The following is a 19,510-nucleotide window of genomic DNA, read 5'->3' on the forward strand; positions in this document are numbered from 1 at the left end:
AAAGTGTTTCTACTGAACAAACCACAACAAGGACCACCGCCGCACAAGCCTCCAACATCTCCCCACCCCACATCTCGCTTCTGTCCGGTTCTGCGGATACCAGCATTCAGTCATGGGGTCTGGCGTTCGTCCAATTCGAATCCAGAGCCGGGGCCATCTTCTTCCGCACCAGGTGAGTGCTCCCAGGAAGACTGAGAGAAGGCCAAAAAGCAAAGATCGGCATCCATAATCGCATCTTTATCGTGTGTTACTTCGGGTCTTAGCCCGTTTGCTCATCAAAATTTGAGCCGCAGAGGGGGGAAAACTCCGGAGGTGAGCAAGCCCACAACCGGCCAAAAACCCCTCCGCTGTGGTTTTAATCTGTAGGGAAAAAAATAAGTTAATAGGTCATCAGGTCATCTTAGGTGGTGATCGGCCTTGGTTGAGTGGCAAGGGATCTGTAATCATAAGAAAAAAATACAAGAAGAAAAGAATATACAAGAAGAAAAGAATATAAGGAAAAAGGATATTTATTTAGGGGAGGGGGGAATTAGTAGAAGTACCCTCCTTGGTCGGTCAAATTGGTAGTGAGCGTGTATGTCGTAATGTAATAAGTCTTTGATTGTCGTGTTGGGATGGTTGTCGATGAAGCTGTAGAATTGCTTCGTGAGCTTGAGGATGTGGGTTTGGAGGGTTTCCAAGTTAAGATCGCTGTGGAGTGTGGTGTTCCTGACGAACCAGGGAGCATTTGTGATTGCTTTGAGAGTTTTGTTCTGTACGATTTGCAGTTTGTTGATAAATTTTAGGCCTGCGAATGCCCAGACGGGGCACGCGTAGGTCATGATGGGGCGAACGATAGCTGTGTATAATAGCAACTTGCTGCGATGGGCGAGTTTGCTCCTATGTCCTATCATGGGTTTGAGCTTGGCTAAGACTATGTCGGCTTGGCGTCTCTTATCGCTAATGTGTTTCGAAAAGTTGAGTTCGGTGTCTAACGTTAGACCAAGATATTTGACCGTATTGGTCCAAGGGATTTTAGCCTTATGCATTATCAGGTCTGGAAATTTGCGCTTGCGTTTGTGAGGACGCCTTCTAAAGTTGCGCTTGAAACAAATGGCGTTACTTTTGTCTACGTTTATTTTTATGCGCCACTTGTCGCACCAGGCGGAAACCTGGTCGGCCGACCTTTGGACTAATTCTGTAGCTCTGTCTTTAAACGGTCGGGAGAGGATCGCTGTGTCGTCTGCATATTGTGCAATTATGCATGAATCTGAGGGAGTGTCTAAGGGGATTGGGATGTCTCTTGTATAGAGGTTATACAGAGACGGAGCGAGTACGGAACCTTGTGGGACTCCGGCGCTTGCGGGTCTGATTGAGGATCTTACCCCGAACAGTTTGACTGCGAAGTGTCTGTCGGTGATGAACGAATGTAGGATTTTAATGATTGGCTGTTCGATTTCGGCCTCAGAGAGTTTAACTATGAGTCCTTCGATCCACACTTTGTCGAAGGCTTTTGCAATGTCTAAGAACAAGCCAAATGTATATATATGGTGATTGAAACCGTCTGTTATGTATTCTGTTACACGCAGCAGTTGGTGGTTCGTGGCGTGACCGGCTCTGAACCCGTGCTGTACGTCTGGTATGAGTTTCTTCTCATGGATAATGATTTGAAGTCTGGCATTTATAAGTCTTTCTAAGAGTTTGCTCATCGTAGGGAGGAGGCTGATCGGCCGGTGACTTTCGGGGAGAGTGTGATCCTTGCCTGGTTTTGGCAGGAGGATGATCTACATGCGCCATCAATTATATAGTGGTCGCAGCCATGATCTAGTCTGGGTCAGAACCGTTTCCACGTGTCAACCCTATCAGGCACCATTAGCGAGGGGTACTAGATAAGTAAATGCGCTTCCAAAAAACATATACACTTTCAGTGAAGTGCTATGTATTTTGTTTTCTAAATTTTATTTTTTTGTATAAAATTGTACTTATGTTTTTTTTTATTATATTTTCTTTTTCTCTCCTGTGAGGGCAATATTTGTTATAGTATAAATGGGTAAAACTCAACTAAAAAAAACCGAGCCTAAGGCCCGTTTCAGACGGGACACCGGTGTCGCGCTCGTATATAAAAAGGAGGCATTTGTATTCGAATAAAGAGACCATTGTTGTGTTTATGAACGCCCCAGAGCTAATAAGTCAACGCATGTCCGGTACACTTTTCCGTCGGCCGCTACATTCTCAAGCCGCCGATACACTTGTTTTTATTATCGCAGCCAGTTTTACGTTCTAATTTATAACGCGAAATTATGCGTTGACTCATAGCTCTGGGGCATTCATAAACATAATACAAAGGCCCGTTTATTCGAATACAAAGGCCTTCTATGTTATATCGAGCGCGACACTGGTGTCCCGTCTGAAACGGGCTTTAGGCTCTGCTGGTGCCTCTATGGTGAGATCTATTTTTTGGCAATACGACTTTGTATTGGTGATGTACAACCTTGCGACTATATTATACGAGTGAATGAATGAATTACCTTAATGCTGTCCCGGTTTGGAATGAATTAATAAAAATGGCAAGTCTTTATGCCGGATGTTGAGTTTTATGTCGCGTCAGTCGTCATACCATATCGATGGCAAAGACCTTAAGAGTTTTATTATTATTCGCACTATCCGTGAATTAAATCCCACTTTGACAGCTTCATGTCTTCTTGACCGAGCCATCTTAAATGGATGATTGCTCCGGATTTGAAAACAGCATTGGCGTAGTTGGAATGAATCAAGCTGTCGGTAAAAAATAAACCACCCATCTAGTTTATTTTATCAACCAGAAACAATATGTTGTCACTATTTATTATCTACGAAAACAAAAAATACACTATTCATTTGTTCAGCTATTTCAGCGGTGGCAAACCTATGGCACGCGCTATAATTTTGCCGGCGTGCGAAAGAATCTTAGATGAAATCAATTTTATAAAAAATAAATTTGCATTTTTTACAAGAGAATATTGTGCTAAGCATTATTTGGTTTAAATGGTTTGTCACCAGTAATTTTTTTGGTCTGTCATGTAAATGTATGACAGCCGCATTGAAATATATTTTCATGTTACATTTCTAATAAAACAAGTATCTGATGTAAATCACTTGTCATCAGTTTTCACCAGCATGGTATTTTTGGACGGTTATATTGTCTGCCTGTTAATTCAGAAATATCGTATTAGTTCCGGTTTTTCTAACGAATTCGTGTGTTTAACTGATGAAATGGATATTTTTCTGTGCCTTTCTTTAACTATAAATAAAAATAAGAGGTAAAGAAATGAACAAAATAAATATAAGAGATTGCACTGTTTATTTTAAAATATTACAAAATGGATGTTTATCAAAATCTAACCTAACCTAACCTAACCTAACAAATTATTTCTCATGAACATTAGGAAAAATCCGCTTTAACGGAAAACAAAATTTAAAAAAAGGCTTGGATTCTTTGGACTCTAAAAAACCTAAAACGGACTTGAATTATACTAATAATACGCCGACGATGGCCGAGCGGTCGACGCGTCTTTTAATACCTCCACTATGAGGAGGCCAATGTAATTTTAGTATCGGATATTGTCAAAAAAACTAATATTTACATGACAATACTCTTCCTAACTTATATTTCCCTAAATAGTACCCGTTGGCACGTCTCCTTCACGGTTTGAAACCTCTGACCTATGCAATCAACCACGAAAGTGTTAGTAAACGACTAGTTCATGGGTGGCCAACCCGCGGCCCGCGGGCCGCATGCGGCCCACTGGGTGTCATTTTGTGGCCCGTGGAGCAGTGAGAAAATAAAAATAATAACAAATGCTGCCGCTAGATGTACTAATTTCGCAAATTGAGATTCGATATTAGCTCAAGATTTTAAAAAGCACCGTGTGCTTTTTGCTGCATTTGCAACGCCATTCTCCGTAGACGTGAATTTATTACCGGGAAATTTACAAATGGAACATTGTGAAATATGTTGCGATGAACAAACAGTTAAAGGATAAATTCCTTCAGCTTGGTTTGGAAGAGTTTTACAAAACATATTTGGACAAGGAGAAATATTCTGCATTTTACAAACATGCTCTAATGATGACTTCGCTATTTGGAAACACTTGTGAAAAGCTTTTTAGTCGGATGAAGCATATCAAATCCCGAGTGAGAACACGAATCACATGCATTTGGAAAACTGTTAGCGTGTAGGAACAACCTCACTCGATATCGATATTGATGCACTTAGTTCTGCCACACAAAATCAAACTTCTCACTAAATTTTTTTTTTTAAATATTATTTTGTTTATTTTTTATTATTTAAAAAAGTCTAATCTAGTAAATATGTTTGATTCTCATTTTTGTTTTATTTTATTAATATGCATAATATATATTTCTTTTTTGTTTTGTATAATAAAAAAAATCGGTAGGAAATTTCATTTTTAGAATATGGCCTGGTTGCTGAAAAGGTTGGCCACCCATGGACTAGTTGATAACGATCGACATTTTTCCAACCACTACCTTAGAATAATCGAATCGCCTGTTTATAATTTTTAATCATTATGAACCTAATCTAAATACGTCATTCTAATTGAAAATATTAATGTTTCACCAGTATTGGATTTAGTAAAAAATATATTTTATTCATTCGCCTACACAAATAATATTCTTTTAACCATATTTTTCCAATAATTTTATCTAATAACCCCACCGTAAGTTCTTGCGGTTACATGTAAATTATTGTACGTAAAACATTTCACCGTGCCGCAGAATTCGCCGTGAGCTTTATTAACAAAAAGAGATGACCGTATACTAGGTATACGGTCTCCAATTTTATTAGATTAAATATGAACATTAATTCAATTTTCATAGCTGATTTTGGCAACATTCATGAATTCATGAACGAAAGCCTAACCTAACAAATAATCCAGTATATCGGGTATTTTCAAAATTTGTTTATTGCTGGCTTCCTATAAAGTGTAAGCCGACAAGAACGTGTTTTATTTCGAGATGAATTTTATGTCAGTACTATACAACTCAAAGAGGTTGGACGGTCTTTATTATACAGCCATATAATATTTCCGATACAATATTTCACGGTGAAGTGTGATACGATGAACTACATACAGACGCGGGTTCTTCCATATTATGTATGTGTAAATATGTAGATATTTAAGTACTATTTTATATTTGTATTTACGATTTAAAACAAACAACTCTAACCTTTATTGTGCTTAAAAGAACAAAGATACCGTTTATTTCCTCTGGCACTTGAAGATTGTCTTGGCACAATAAAATATTTTCTCTCGCATACTTATATTTATAGTATAATGTAATATAATATTTATATGAAACGCCACTGCGCCTATAATTTTGCGGTAATAGAGAATAGAGATGAATGAAAAATTCCAACATAATCAGAGTTTAAACTTTAAATACATAATAATGCAATACATCTGATTGAAGTGACAATGCCAATAAAGTCTAAACGGTTTAATTTAACATTATATAATTTAGAAAAACACTAACTGAGAGAGTATATCACAACCAATAGAAAAAACTTTTTTTTGAAAAAAGTAAGCCAACCGGTCGGGAATCGAACCCGGCATTTCCAACGGGTAAACGCCCCAAACTCGTCGCATTCAGCCATTATGCTACGGAAGACATACTAATGACGACAATATTTAAGCTATTGGCTATTAAATACCTACCACTCAGCGCTCTTCGAAAATCATGTTACTTCGGCAATCGATTTTTGTTTATTAAATCAAAGTAGGTAGTTATGTTACTATACAACGATTACTAACCGACGTCTAGGAATTTCTCCAATATTTTTTAAGCAACTTCTTGTACTTGCTAATAATTTTTAATTAACTATTTCTTTTATTCAAACGAATAATTCACAAGATTTAAGAATATATCATTCTGATTATTGAACATTATATAATTTAGAAAAACACTAACTGAGAGAGTATATCACAAAAAAAGTTTTTTCTATTGGTTGGGGGAAAATAAAACATTAATTTGTGTCCTATCTATTTATTAATTAACTACTTCTAAAATTTTTTAAACATTATAAAGTTTATAAACAAAATATATATTATAAATATTTAATATATATAATTATAATCACTGCATGTTGGCCATTGCGTGTGAAAAGCTCAATTTATCTATTTGATTTTGATAATCAAGCGCAACTGCACAGAATTATTAAACTCATTATTTCGTTGTGCTAGTCACCCAAGCATTTTGAACATATTATATCGATTAAGACAAGATACACGTAGCTTGCCGGCAACACCGAGTTGAGTCCCGTTTAATTGAGGCTATCCAGCGATCGGAAATGCACAAATTATATAATTTGACTTTTTGGCGTATTGAAAACCTGTGTTATTAAAAATCTATATAACATAATATTGAGATACGACAATTTCAATATGAAATGTTATATTTTTCCTGAAAGGTCATAGTTCTATTTATCGCTGTTCTGTTTTGTCACCGTTCTATTTCTTTATGTTCTGTTTATTCATGGAACTGTGCAGTATATACCTACAATAACCTCTCGGTACTATAAACTCTGATTTATTTTATAATAATATGTATAAAAACCTAAAAATAAAGTTGTATTGAAAAATCTAAAACATATAAGAGATTGACCCGACAATCAGTAATTTTTCAGATTGTATGTATTGATTAATGAAGGGCATGACACGACTGTGTTGTTAAATTGGATGATTCAGGGTATATTTCAGATTCTTTTTATTTTGAAATCTCTTTCGCTGTGAAAATTAAAAAAAAACAATTTATCACGAAACAAGCACCCTATTTTATACATGCTTATCGAAAAATAAAATATAGGCTTAATACCCTGAGGCAGTGGCGAAGGGTGGAGATAGGCTGATAATATCCGACATAAACAATGCATACTAAACTTTGTCAGTCATATGTATTTGTTTTCATTGAACTAAGTCTACAAATTACAGATGGTGTTGATTAGTTTTTTAAATTCAATTAAACTCCACGTATACCAAGCTATAATAGGTAATATTAAAAAAATATTGTATCGGATTTCTTATAGCATACCTAAACTAGTATGGTTTGGTACCCTGCCTAAAGGTTCAATTGATTTTTTAAATTTAACCAAAACCTTCTGTAATTTGTATTGTATTGTCTGTGTTTAAGTATAACTGACAAAGTTTAGTGTACACTATTTCATGTCGGAGCTTAACAGCTTACCTTCACCCCTCGCCACTGTCATATGGTTATAATAATCGTAAGATAATAATACAAATAAACAAATACAATCAAAAATTAATCTACAAACTTTGCTCTTTCGAGAGGGGGTGGTGCTGTAATAAATAAAATGTATATGAATAATTTGGGAATGTTTAGAGAGGCAAGTCATGAACCATCTGTAAAGTGTGCAGGAAATATATTATTATTGTTATTGTTATACCCCTTTATACAGCTAATCTGATTATCTTTCTCATGTGACAGGCTTGCCAAGAAATCTCCACGCGTGTCTCTTCACTGTCTCTCTTCTGATAGTCCTCTGCACCATCAGCATATTCTGCCTGGTAGCTGTCTCCGTGGATAGATACTGGGCGATACTTCATCCGATGGGTTACTCACGGAATGTTAGAACCAAGACAGCTATTGGTAAGATATTTATTTAATTATCTAGTAATTTTCAGGATGTTTTCTTCTTTATTTCTAAATACGAGTAGATTACCATGTTCGCTTCGAACGGAGCATGTGAACTGTCTATATATTATGTAACGGTAACCTAAACAGCTTTTACGTAGGTTAGATGTTGACCAACTCTTTTTTAAGTTGCGAAAGAGACAGAGAACAGAATTAAATCATCACAAACGCTTATTCCCTCAATCAAAATACACTTGGTTAAGGCGATACTTCAGTGAAACGGCAAATAATTTTCAACTATAGGCGCGACGAAATTTTGGACTCGCTGGCAGTCTGAGAGCGAACGTCGAGGTGGCAATACGTCAATTTGTTTTGTGATGGCGACGGGGGTATTAATACTTAAATCGTATAAAGATGACTAAAAACCCATTTACTTTAAAAAGCAAACATGTCAAAGAATATATTATTATTGTTACTAATAGAATAATAAACAGAACATTAAATGGACACATGTTGGATTTATATGACAAATTATATTTCGGTCGGCATGCGTCATTTGCACCCGCGACCCGCAATCCTAGCCTAGCCACGATCTTTTTAGACCATGCCTCAACTAAGGTATAGCCTTAATGATTTTTTTAAAACAGCCGTTGTACTCAATAGTTAGAGTCAAATCAAGATTCGCCAGCACTATAGAGGGAAACACTACCATGTTATTAAGATTTAAACTTGTGGTGGTGTCAGTTTAGAAACAAAACGGCATTTTCTTCTTTCGTAAAATGTTGGTGACTCATTAAAAATGTCTCATACTTTTCTTATAAGTAGGTACAATTTCTGACAAAAGTATATATAAATATTGTTTATATACCTACTACATAATTAGATATCACATTCTATAATACGTTTTTTTAGAAATTATAACTACCTACTTATAAAAAAATGACATTTTAATTTTTTTTTAATTTTTCAAAAATAGGAACTGGCGTTTTTGGTTCTAAACTTCTCAAAACGATTGTGTTGAGCTTATAATAGGAAATTGGAAGAGGACTAGATAATCTGACAACAATAGGATAAATCATTGTTTTTTTCCAAGATCCTTGCTAGATTTAAGCTAATTGGCTACATTTAATTATTCTTAATTGATGATAAGAAATGTAATATTTTATTTTTAATTTCGAACGAATTCATCACTTTCCCGCCATTGGACCATAGACAATTTTCCGAGAATATATTTTTTAAATGTCAAAATTAGCGCAACACTACACCTATATTTTTATTTTAACATCGCGACTTGGTGACACAACTAATAACACTGTTATTTATTATGATATTGCGTGACAAGTAATGAAGCTTAATTTAGACATTTTTGGTTCAGAGACTTCTCTCCCTTATAAAATATAATTAACGTTGCCTGGACGTGTATCTCTCACACTAATTGAAGTGATAATTCACAAATTAGCCGGGTGACATTTTTACGGCGAACGGCGTATTGTTTTTTACAAGATTTTTTTTATCTTCGCCTAGTTCCACCATGATACTCGTACACAAATAATTACTACAGTAATTAATAGACAGGCGCAACAGTCAATTAGCTGTTCACGTAGGACCTACGGGACCCAGTGTTTCCCAAACTTTCGACATCTATGTACCCCTTCTATAATTTTCGTAATACTGAGTACAGTAAAAATAATTACAAGATAAAAAGAACTTTTGGTACTGTTCGGTTATCAGGAATACAGCGGAAAACACATTTTGAAAATACCCGATATACAGGATTATTTGTTAGTTTGGGTTAGTTTAGGTTAGGTTAGGTTAGGTTTGGTTAGGTTAACCTAACAAATAATCCAGTTTATCGGGTATTTTCAAAATGTGTTTTCCGCTGTATTCCTGATAACCGAACAGTACCGAACTTTTTATATACAACGTTTTACTTTTCATACAAAACAGAATTAACTGAAAAATAATTCAATTCTACTTAAAAATGGCTAAAAGTATTAAAAAATGCATTGGCATCGTGTTCTGATATAAATATTCTAAAAGTTTCAAATATCTAGCTAGTCGGGAAGTTAGTTAAAAATCGATTGCAAGATTTGTACCGGACAAACAACCACCGGACAAATAAGAATTCGACCTAAGAAAAAGGTTGTAAAAATTGCAAATACTTTAATAACAATATAAATATATTTATTTTTTCCTTTTTTAGTACATAAACAAAATAATAATAAACGAAAAATTAATTTCGTTCATGATAAAATATAAATAAAAGTTATACATATTATAAGAGGCGTCTAATTCCAAAAAGCGATAAGTCCACATTTGGTCAAAACCGAGAAAAAAATACGCACGTATTCTTTGTATAATTTTACATACTATGTATTGGTCTATAAATTCCAAAACGCGACATAACCCAACGAAAAAAACTATTTTAAGTCTCAATTTATTACAAAAAGCGCCAAGTCCATGTTTCATATTATTTAAAGCTTGGTTGATTTCGCGCGTGTTTAAATCAACCGATAAGGGAACGTTCAATATTAAAAAGGGCGTCTCCCATGCTGTCTGCATCTGATAAACTCATGACAGTGCCACGGAAATATGTGTCTTATGCGGAGTAAATTAAAAAGTGAGGTACAAATAGCGCTACTTCCAATTTTATATTGCCTATATTTATTACATTTAAGAGTTTACCGGCTGAAACATATTGCCATTCGGTTCTAATTTTGACAAAGAATACAACGGAAAAAATAATCTCACGTTAAAACAAATAATTGAAGCTTAAAACATAAAAACGTTATTTCCCGAAAATATTGAATTGTGGACTTGTCGCTTTTTGTAATTAGACGCCTCATAAGTAACATTCATTATTATAATCAATGATACGGATGAAATTGTGTATATTGAGACAGATCATCATAATTTGGTTCCTTGGCTATTAATCCAAAAGTCTATTCCTTGTTTTTGACTTAATGTCTACAAATGCTGAAAAAGCAACTTCACATAGATATGAAGTTGGAAAAGGCAAGATGTTACTGTAAGACTTACTCTGTTAAAACAGGATACACAATATGTTGCATTTGCAACCAGAATGATGTTAAAGTACACTCCCTATATTTATTTTTCAAGAATTCGTCTGAAGCTAATTCCAACAATTGCTCTTCTTCCACATGCGATAAACCTTCTAGCATGGATGTTGTATTGATGTCGTATTAATGCTTGTTTCACCAGGCGCAGTCAAAGCCCGGTGCAGTGCGTACTCCCAACCAAACTCTTCACGTACCCGAGGGGGTACGCGTACCACACTTTGGGAAAGACTGACGTAGGTAATACAAATTGCTTCATCGCATAAAAGAAGCTAACGAAATGGATGTTTCCATTATTTGTCTCGGGGAAAAAGTTCATTTGATATTTTGTGTGCCCAGTCTATGATTTTGAAAATAAAACTGAAATAATTCACTTGGCACATAATTTGAAACGAAGTATACATTCCAATCATTCCACAGAAACACGCATAGAGTACTTTGTGCGATATGTATATATTTTATTTGGTCAGTAATAGTTTTGAATTCATAAAATATAATATTTTATGAAACATAAAAAAAATGTTACAAGGCTTTTCTCAACATGACATAAATTATTTTTGAGATTTTTATTTGTGAATAATAATTAAACAAAGCTAATTAAATTTATCTGAATCTTGCTTTTTAAAATGAATTCTAAACGAATTTAAAAAAAATGTATAGGCGAGATTTGAAAATGGAATAATTAATTATAGAACTTTTGAGTTACGTATGTGAAATTATAGGTAATAGGGTTTTATACATGAGTAGATTTTTTGTTTACAATAAGTTAAATATAATAAATACCTATTTACTGTCGTGACAGTTTTATCATTCATCTATAAAATACCCGAGGATGGAAACCTTGTAACTTTATTGTCCCGAAAATTCAATCTATTGTTCATATTATCACAACCAGGGAACACAAAAATAAGTGGGTTTCAATTTATTCAATTTATTTATTTTTTAACATATTGTGAACATTAAAAATTATAAGTTTAAGACGTTCACAATATGACATTTACAATCAAAGAAATATAAAACAGTATTACATAAAAAAGATATAGATCAGTATAGAGATAGATAGTATGTTATTAAACAGTAGAAATATGTAAATACAAAAAATATAAATTAGATAGGTACATGGAAGTACACCGGATGAGTTAAGCAGACCTAATTTTAATAATTTATAAAACAACATCCACCTATACTCATTCTCACGTAGATGAAATATATCAACACCCGAAGCAATTTCGTTGAACATAGTTATCGCCCTCCCAATTGGCATTACCAGTGGCAGGTTGGTTCTGCACCTTGGGAGAATAAACAATTGATGGTCTCTATTTATAAGATTGTTTTCAAGGACATAGAGGTCAACACTGCGCAGAATGGCAGAGTTCTCATTCATACCTCGTATAAATCGAAAAAAATACGTAGCTAAATAAAGATTTCTTCTAAAAGGGTTCTCTTCTAGGTTATGACTGTAAGACGGTACAAATAAACACGGTTAAATTAAATATATTTTAACAGATTTACAAATAACTAATGTATCTTCAAGACATTTTAATAATATATTAATTTGGTATATATACCTATATATGCATAAACTATAATCTGTGTGTATTGCCTGAAGATGTCAAAAAGTAAAACCAGATTCTTTAAAAAATATACAAATACCATAGTACACAATTAAATCAATCTGATATTTGTATGTACATTGCTATTTTCTCTTCCACGGTGATTGGGTATTAGATATTTACCTAACCCACTGTGGCCTTATCCTAAATCAAACACACATTGAAAAAAACTAGTAGGTATATAATTTTTACCAGACGTGGGATCGAACCTGAACCCACGGCTTCAGATATGGGCGCTCTACCAACTATGCTTTCACAGGCACAATTTGGTTAGAACTTTATCCAGAGTAATATATAAGAATAATTATTAGAAGAGTATTTGCTGACAATCTGAATTCTTCCAAAAAAGATCGGAAAAAGCATAGTACTTTCTATATATTATAATAAGATCACAGTGGTGAAGGGTTGAGGTAGGCCGTTAAGATACACCGTAAATGGTGCACACTAAATTTTGTCAGTCATACGTATTTGTTTTCATTGAAATTTAATAAGATAAACAATTTCCAGATGGTGTTGGTTAGTTTTTAAAATTCAATTAAACTGCGAAAACTAAGCCATAATAGATAATAGTAAAAAAAAATACTCATCTATCTATAAATATATAAATTTAGGCAATTAAATCATACATAACTTTGGATATTTTATAGATAGAATAATAGTTTTTATCTATTATAGTTTGGTTTAGGTAGGACTTAGTGAATTTAAAAAAAATGAACCAATAATATGTGTAATATTGTGTACATATTCTTAATCCAACGAAAACAAATGAGTATGAATGAAAAAGTGTGCACAATTTTGTCGTATCTCTCAAAATATACTAAAACTATTAGGTATGGTTTCGCTTAGGCAGGGTTTAATTGATTTTTAAAAACTAATCAATACCATCTGTAAATAATTGTAGTCTTAGTTCAATATAAACAAATACTCGTACGTATGACTAATAAAGTGTAATGTGCACTGTTTATGACGGATCTTAACAGCCTACACCGGTGACGTCCCGTGGGGGTAGACAGATTGAGCGTCGCTTGGGGGCGGCAATTACCCGAAGGGCGGCAAATCAAGGAGAATCATTATTTATATAGCAATAGATACCTAAACTTAGTAATAACGGAAATATCCTTCCATTAACTTGGTGAACAGCAATAACACGTGCAGATTTGCAAATAATATTTGAATTATAGGTAGGTACATACTTACATAATTTTAAATTTATCCAAATTTAATATATTCGCTAGTTAGTTACTCGCGAGTTTTGGAAGTTGTCAGGCGTATTTTTAAATGTACCTATCTGAAATCGTAGATATTGTCTATTGAAGCAGATATGGCATTTAAATTAGATTTAGTGGTAGGTATATATTATCATATTAGTAATGTATTCACCATACAACACATTTCTTAGATATTGGTGATACTGTTAAGTTGATAAAAATTGTGGCGGCATTTTGGCACTGCCTAGGGGCGGCATTTTGTCTAGGGACGTCACTGGCCTACCCTACCACTACCCTTCGTTACTGAAAGATCATAATTATATATACAACGGATAGTGAAAATGAATCCCTATCAGTCCAAATATTTTTTCTAGGATTCTTCTAATATACATGTCTTAGAGGTTTTTCTAAATGATTTATTTTTCTTTCTAAAATGTAATTTCGATAACGTCGGGACTACCCTTAGACTATAGATACATAGATAGATAGGACTACCCTAACCTTTTTGTCAGTGATAATATTTCGGGCTTACGACGGATTAGGATAATACACTATGGACGGCAGTCATAATTCAAAATTAGCGAGTGTCCGGTTACGACCAGCTGACTGATTTGACAGGTCCTTGGAGGTACTAAGCCAATCTAGCTTGTACGTTACATAGTAATATTATTTTGTAGGACAATTTGGACAAAAAAAAATCGTTTCAAAGAGTATGAATAGTATACAATGATAGAGTAGCATGATATGAACTTTGTGTGTACTTAGCAACATTTGATAAAGATTTTAAAGTTTTAAGTAAGTGCAGTTAAATTTGTACCTAACTGTAAAAACAAATATAAGTACTTTGATTAAGTATTTTTTTATTCAACGAATAATTCACAAGATTTAAGAATGTGATATTCTAATTATTATTGTAGTTCAATTTGGGAAGCGCTTCAGTGAATATTAAAAAGCCAATAGTTAAAATTTGTCGTAATTAAGTATTACTCTTTTAGCATAGTGGACTATGTGCGTGGGCGCGATACCCGATTCCTGCGAGGTGTCTTACTTTTTTCAAAAAGATTTTTTCTATCGGTTATAATATATTTTCTCAGAAGTGTTTTCAAAATGATGTATGTTCAAATATACTTAACGTTGCAACAGCATTGTTAAAAATATTAATATATAAAAAATGGCGACACGTGTTTCGACGTTTTGCTTTAGATATATACTTAATTCATTTATTGTTGATTCTACAGGTGTTCCCGACACATTTGAGTGCATGGTGACCCCATTCTTTGGTAGCTGCTCCTAAGACATTCCTAATCATAAAAAATAAGCTTCACACCAAACGTAGGGCCCGTGATACGCTCGATTAAGGTCGGTTATGGCTTGGTGGGGCAAACTTTAATGTAGTTCAGGAAAATGTGCTAGTATGGTTAGAAAATAAGCTCGATGGCAGAAAAAAAATTGAATTCGTTATAAAACGTTATAATTAGAAAATTGACAATTCCAGTATAACTGATGCAATCGATTTCAAAAGCAGAAGATTTAAAGGGGAACCCCGAAGCAGTTCACACCAGTCATGCAGCTATACCAAAGTCTTTATACGATACGTATTTCTCCCAAATTCAGCTTAAAATATTATCCAAATATTATCGAAAGCGTAAACAAATGCTACATCTAACATCAAAGGGACCTATAACATAACCGCTCAAACATATATGTACTTTGACAAATAGATATATTGTTATTAATATTAGTAATATAGTAGGTACCTCAGGCCTCCAAGTTCTTAAGTCCACTACTGCTCGATATCCCTCTCGTCACAAATTTTCACAGCATATTAGACGTCCTCTCCCTCATTAGGACGTGACGTCATAATATTTAAAAAACATACGTTATATTATATATAAGTGTTGATTAATCTCGTTAAATGTTTGCTATAATAAAACCTTTTGTCCAAAAAAATTGTAGCGGCCTTGATTTAGTCAGTCCATTGCAGGCCTCGGTAGAAGGCACGCGCGCGCGCACACACATGTTCTATAATCGAATCAAATAAACAGTGCCTTACGTGTTTCATTGGTTACCCACCACAAAATGTCATCCACACCACTTTGACATTTTCGCAAATTCGTGAAAGTAAAGTTGATCTCAGACTACTGAAGTAACTTAAGTTGTAATTATATTATACTGCACGTCGCGTACTATCACGTGAAGTCACAATAAACTACGGGAAAATATGTGGAATGTCGTTTTTATTGGTGTTTAAAATGTTATCAGCTCCCATCCCGTAGCACATTTTGAACCTTTAAGGGGGGACATGCTCGTCGAAGGTCAAAATTCACTTTTTATTGTATTTTCAAACCATGATCATGGACAGTCCTTAAACGTTGTAGATAATCTATTTATATAATTTTGAAGCCTTATTATCCTTTATAGTTATTTTAAACATTTGATGACTGCATAAAGTATTTTTGTTACATAAAATAGTATTCTTGTAAACCTCTCGCTCTAATGTTTTAGAATATAGTCATATTTCGGTACATAACTGTACAGTGGTGTTAAGATTTTTTACATTTATTAATTTATAAACGCATTTATGAAACCATTAGTATAATTTATTACGAGATAATTTTTGTAAAATATTCACGATAAAAAATTATATTGATAATCTCTGTGATCCCAAATTTGACAAGAATTAGACATTTTATTATTCAAAAAATCGGCAAGATTAACACATTTGAAGATGATTCTAAAGATACTTATTATAAACTATGTCTTTGACCATTCAAGTGTGATAAACATCTTATGAATAATGATTGCTTTATAATAATTATTGACCTAAGAATAAGGTAGTGTTTTTTTGAAATACGCCATTTCTTTTTTCATTCCCTAGTGGTTAAGCTACAACATACGGCCGTAGCCATACATTGACAAACTATAATTAAAGTAGGGAGTAAAATTATGTTAACGCGCGTGTTTGAACATGTACCTAACCGAAATTTTTTTTATTTTTTTTTTAAAGGGTACATGTTCAAACACGCGCGTCAATATCATTTTACTCCCTACTTTAATTATAGTTTGTCAATTTACGGCTACGGCCGTATGTTGTAGCTTAACCACTGGGGAATGACAAAAAGAAATGGCGTATTTCAAAAAAACACTACCTTATTCTTAGGTCAATAATTATTATAAAGCAATCATTATTCATAAGATGTTTATCACACTTGAATGGTCAAAGACATAGTTTATAATAAGTATCTTTAGAATCATCTTTAAATGTGTTAATCTTGCCGATTTTTTGAATAATAAAATGTCTAATTCTTGTCAAATTTGGGATCACAGAGATTATCAATATAATTTTTTATCGTGAATATTTTACAAAAATTATCTCGTAATAAATTATACTAATGGTTTCATAAATGCGTTTATAAATTAATAAATGTAAAAAATCTTAACACCACTGTACAGTTATGTACCGAAATATGACTATATTCTAAAACATTAGAGCGAGAGGTTTACAAGAATACTATTTTATGTAACAAAAATACTTTATGCAGTCATCAAATGTTTAAAATAACTATAAAGGATAATAAGGCTTCAAAATTATATAAATAGATTATCTACAACGTTTAAGGAGTGTCCAGGATCATGGTTTGAAAATACAATAAAAACTCAATTTTGACCTACGACGAGCACGTGGGCCGTTAAACGAACATTGCCAGTTAGCAAAATCTGCCGAAATCACCAAAACAACAATGAGGTCACCTCACGTTGTACCGCACCTGCATGCCTCAACGAACGTTTTTTTTATCATTTTCTACATGCCTACACATTTTCGACTCATGCCAAAATCGCATGTTTTTGTTTTAAGCGGTTAGCACTATGTATTTTCTATAATAATGTTGTCTATTATTTATGGTATGTTCAAAATATTATCTAACATCACAAGTAATTTTAACGTACACACACGTAGAAACTGTTAAAATTAATCGAAATTAGCAAGAATAATAAATCAAAATACTAATACATTAGATTTGGCACTCTCCATCAAAGAATTTATAGAGATCGTTCAAAATATTCTGCAAAATGACAAAATCATAGACTAAATTTGTCGCCATGACAGCGTGACAGTATGCGGCGTGCATTTCAATATAATCACAACTTTAACGTCACAATATATTATCCAGGTAAACAGTATTTTTGTTTTTTTATCTATGTATGTCAACCGCACATATTCGACACGTGTGAACACGTTAATTAAAAATATACCGCAATGCCTGTGAGTTGTGACTACGAATAATAATAAACTAGTGTGTCTCTGAAAATCCAAACAGACAAACAGCATTTACTCTTTCTCATAACATAGTCAAATGAAAATAAATTAACTTTTTTAGGCACGTCTGTTCCATTCCCTATGTACAAGTATTTCTGAGATAATACAATTTCAGTAATACTGTTGAACACTTTTTAACAATGGGATGGCAAATTCTCCATATTTGTGTTCGGTGTCTAGTCATGGACCCTGAGGACAAGAGAGCGGAAGGCAATTATTAATGCCTGCGGAATGATGTATGTCCGGAATTTTGGACGTATGCAGTGCATCGGAAATAGATGTTCGTATAATATTGAGATTTCACGGCGAAATAAAACACTTAGAAATACGTAATAACAATAAGTGAAAGACAGACGAAAATCGGTTGGTAAGTAAATAGAAAAACAATCATATCATATATATTTATATAAAATTCAGGGATGTATGCTAAGTATTAAGTCGAAGATTATATTAGGTAATATTAGGTTGGGGTAGGTTAGGTTAGGTTAGGTTTGGTTTGGTCTGAAAAGAAAGTTACAAAATCTCATGACGGCTTCTGCGGTACATTTACCGCAAATTTTACTAACCTTTACCATCGTCAAGATGGCAATTGCTTAATTATTATTATCAGACGTCCAGCTAATCTGACGTGCAGATGGCGTCACCGAGTCAGGGGCGCTCAGATGGCGGCGCCAAATTATCCTAAACACCCCTCAGCGCTTCAGGTAGGTACATTTTTACAGTCTTGTTCACTCAGTGTAAAACGTTACGATGGCTGTCAATATATTTCTCACTATCTTTTCTCTGTTTTGCGCACGAGCCGAATTTTCACAGTCACTGAATCGAAAAATTACTTGAATGATTTGACAGGCACTTACATAATCGGAGGGGTATCGCGTGAAACACAAGTTTTTTCACCAATAAACGTAGAAAGCATTTGAATTGTTTTATTCAACCTTACCGATTTCAGATTCAATTATTTATTTTTTCTCAAGTTTTTTTTACGATTTTCAAACATAAGATATTTTGGTACATTTCGGTTATGAGATTATAAAATAGCCGACATACTGGATTATCTGTTAGGTTAACCTTACCAAACCTAACCTAACCTAACCTAACCTAAGCTAACCCAAACGAACAAATAATCCAGTATATCGGGTATTTTCAAAATGCGTTTTCCGCTGTATTCCTAACCGAACTGTACCGATATTTTTGTAAGTATTCTTTTCTTTTTTTTGACCATGTCCGATCCTCATAAGATCATATGGGCTTCCACAAAGTGAATGTTTGTATTAACAGATTTTGTTTTTACGAGAAATGGATGTCAGCGACTTGCTCAACCTATTAGGTGCATACCCTGGCTCAAACACAAATTGAAAAATAATTATGTGTATTTGCCAGACCCAGGATTCGAACCTGGGACCCACGACGCTATAGACCGACACTTAAGCCGCGGCCATCGTGGGTGTTCATGGGTGTTGATTTCTAATTAAAACATTGAAAGCAAAAACGTAATAAATATATTACATTATCAAATTTTGTCAATTTGTATCAATATTAGTCAGTAAATCCGCGGCTCTCCATACATATAAAACTAAAATGACCTGACATAGATGGGTGGGACACCTGCAACGGTTGAACGACTCCCGCATTCCAAATCATATACTAAGTCCAGTGGAGTACTTA

General features: G+C 33.9%; 1 protein-coding gene across 1 annotated transcript in view; it reads left to right on the forward strand.

Annotated features, from left to right (window-relative positions):
• LOC147064922 (uncharacterized) overlaps positions 1–19,510 on the forward strand; it is a 113,054-nt gene that overhangs the window by 11,008 nt on the left and 82,536 nt on the right. Inside the window, exon 2 of the mRNA XM_085957728.1 lies at positions 7,483–7,644. Coding sequence (XP_085813854.1) covers positions 7,483–7,644 — 162 coding nt within the window. The remainder of the gene's footprint in view (positions 1–7,482; positions 7,645–19,510) is intronic.

This window comes from Rhyacophila brunnea, unplaced genomic scaffold, assembly GCF_057557595.1.
Source record: "Rhyacophila brunnea isolate RB1 unplaced genomic scaffold, BYU_Rbru_1.0 scaffold_7, whole genome shotgun sequence".
NCBI lineage: Eukaryota > Metazoa > Arthropoda > Insecta > Trichoptera > Rhyacophilidae > Rhyacophila > Rhyacophila brunnea.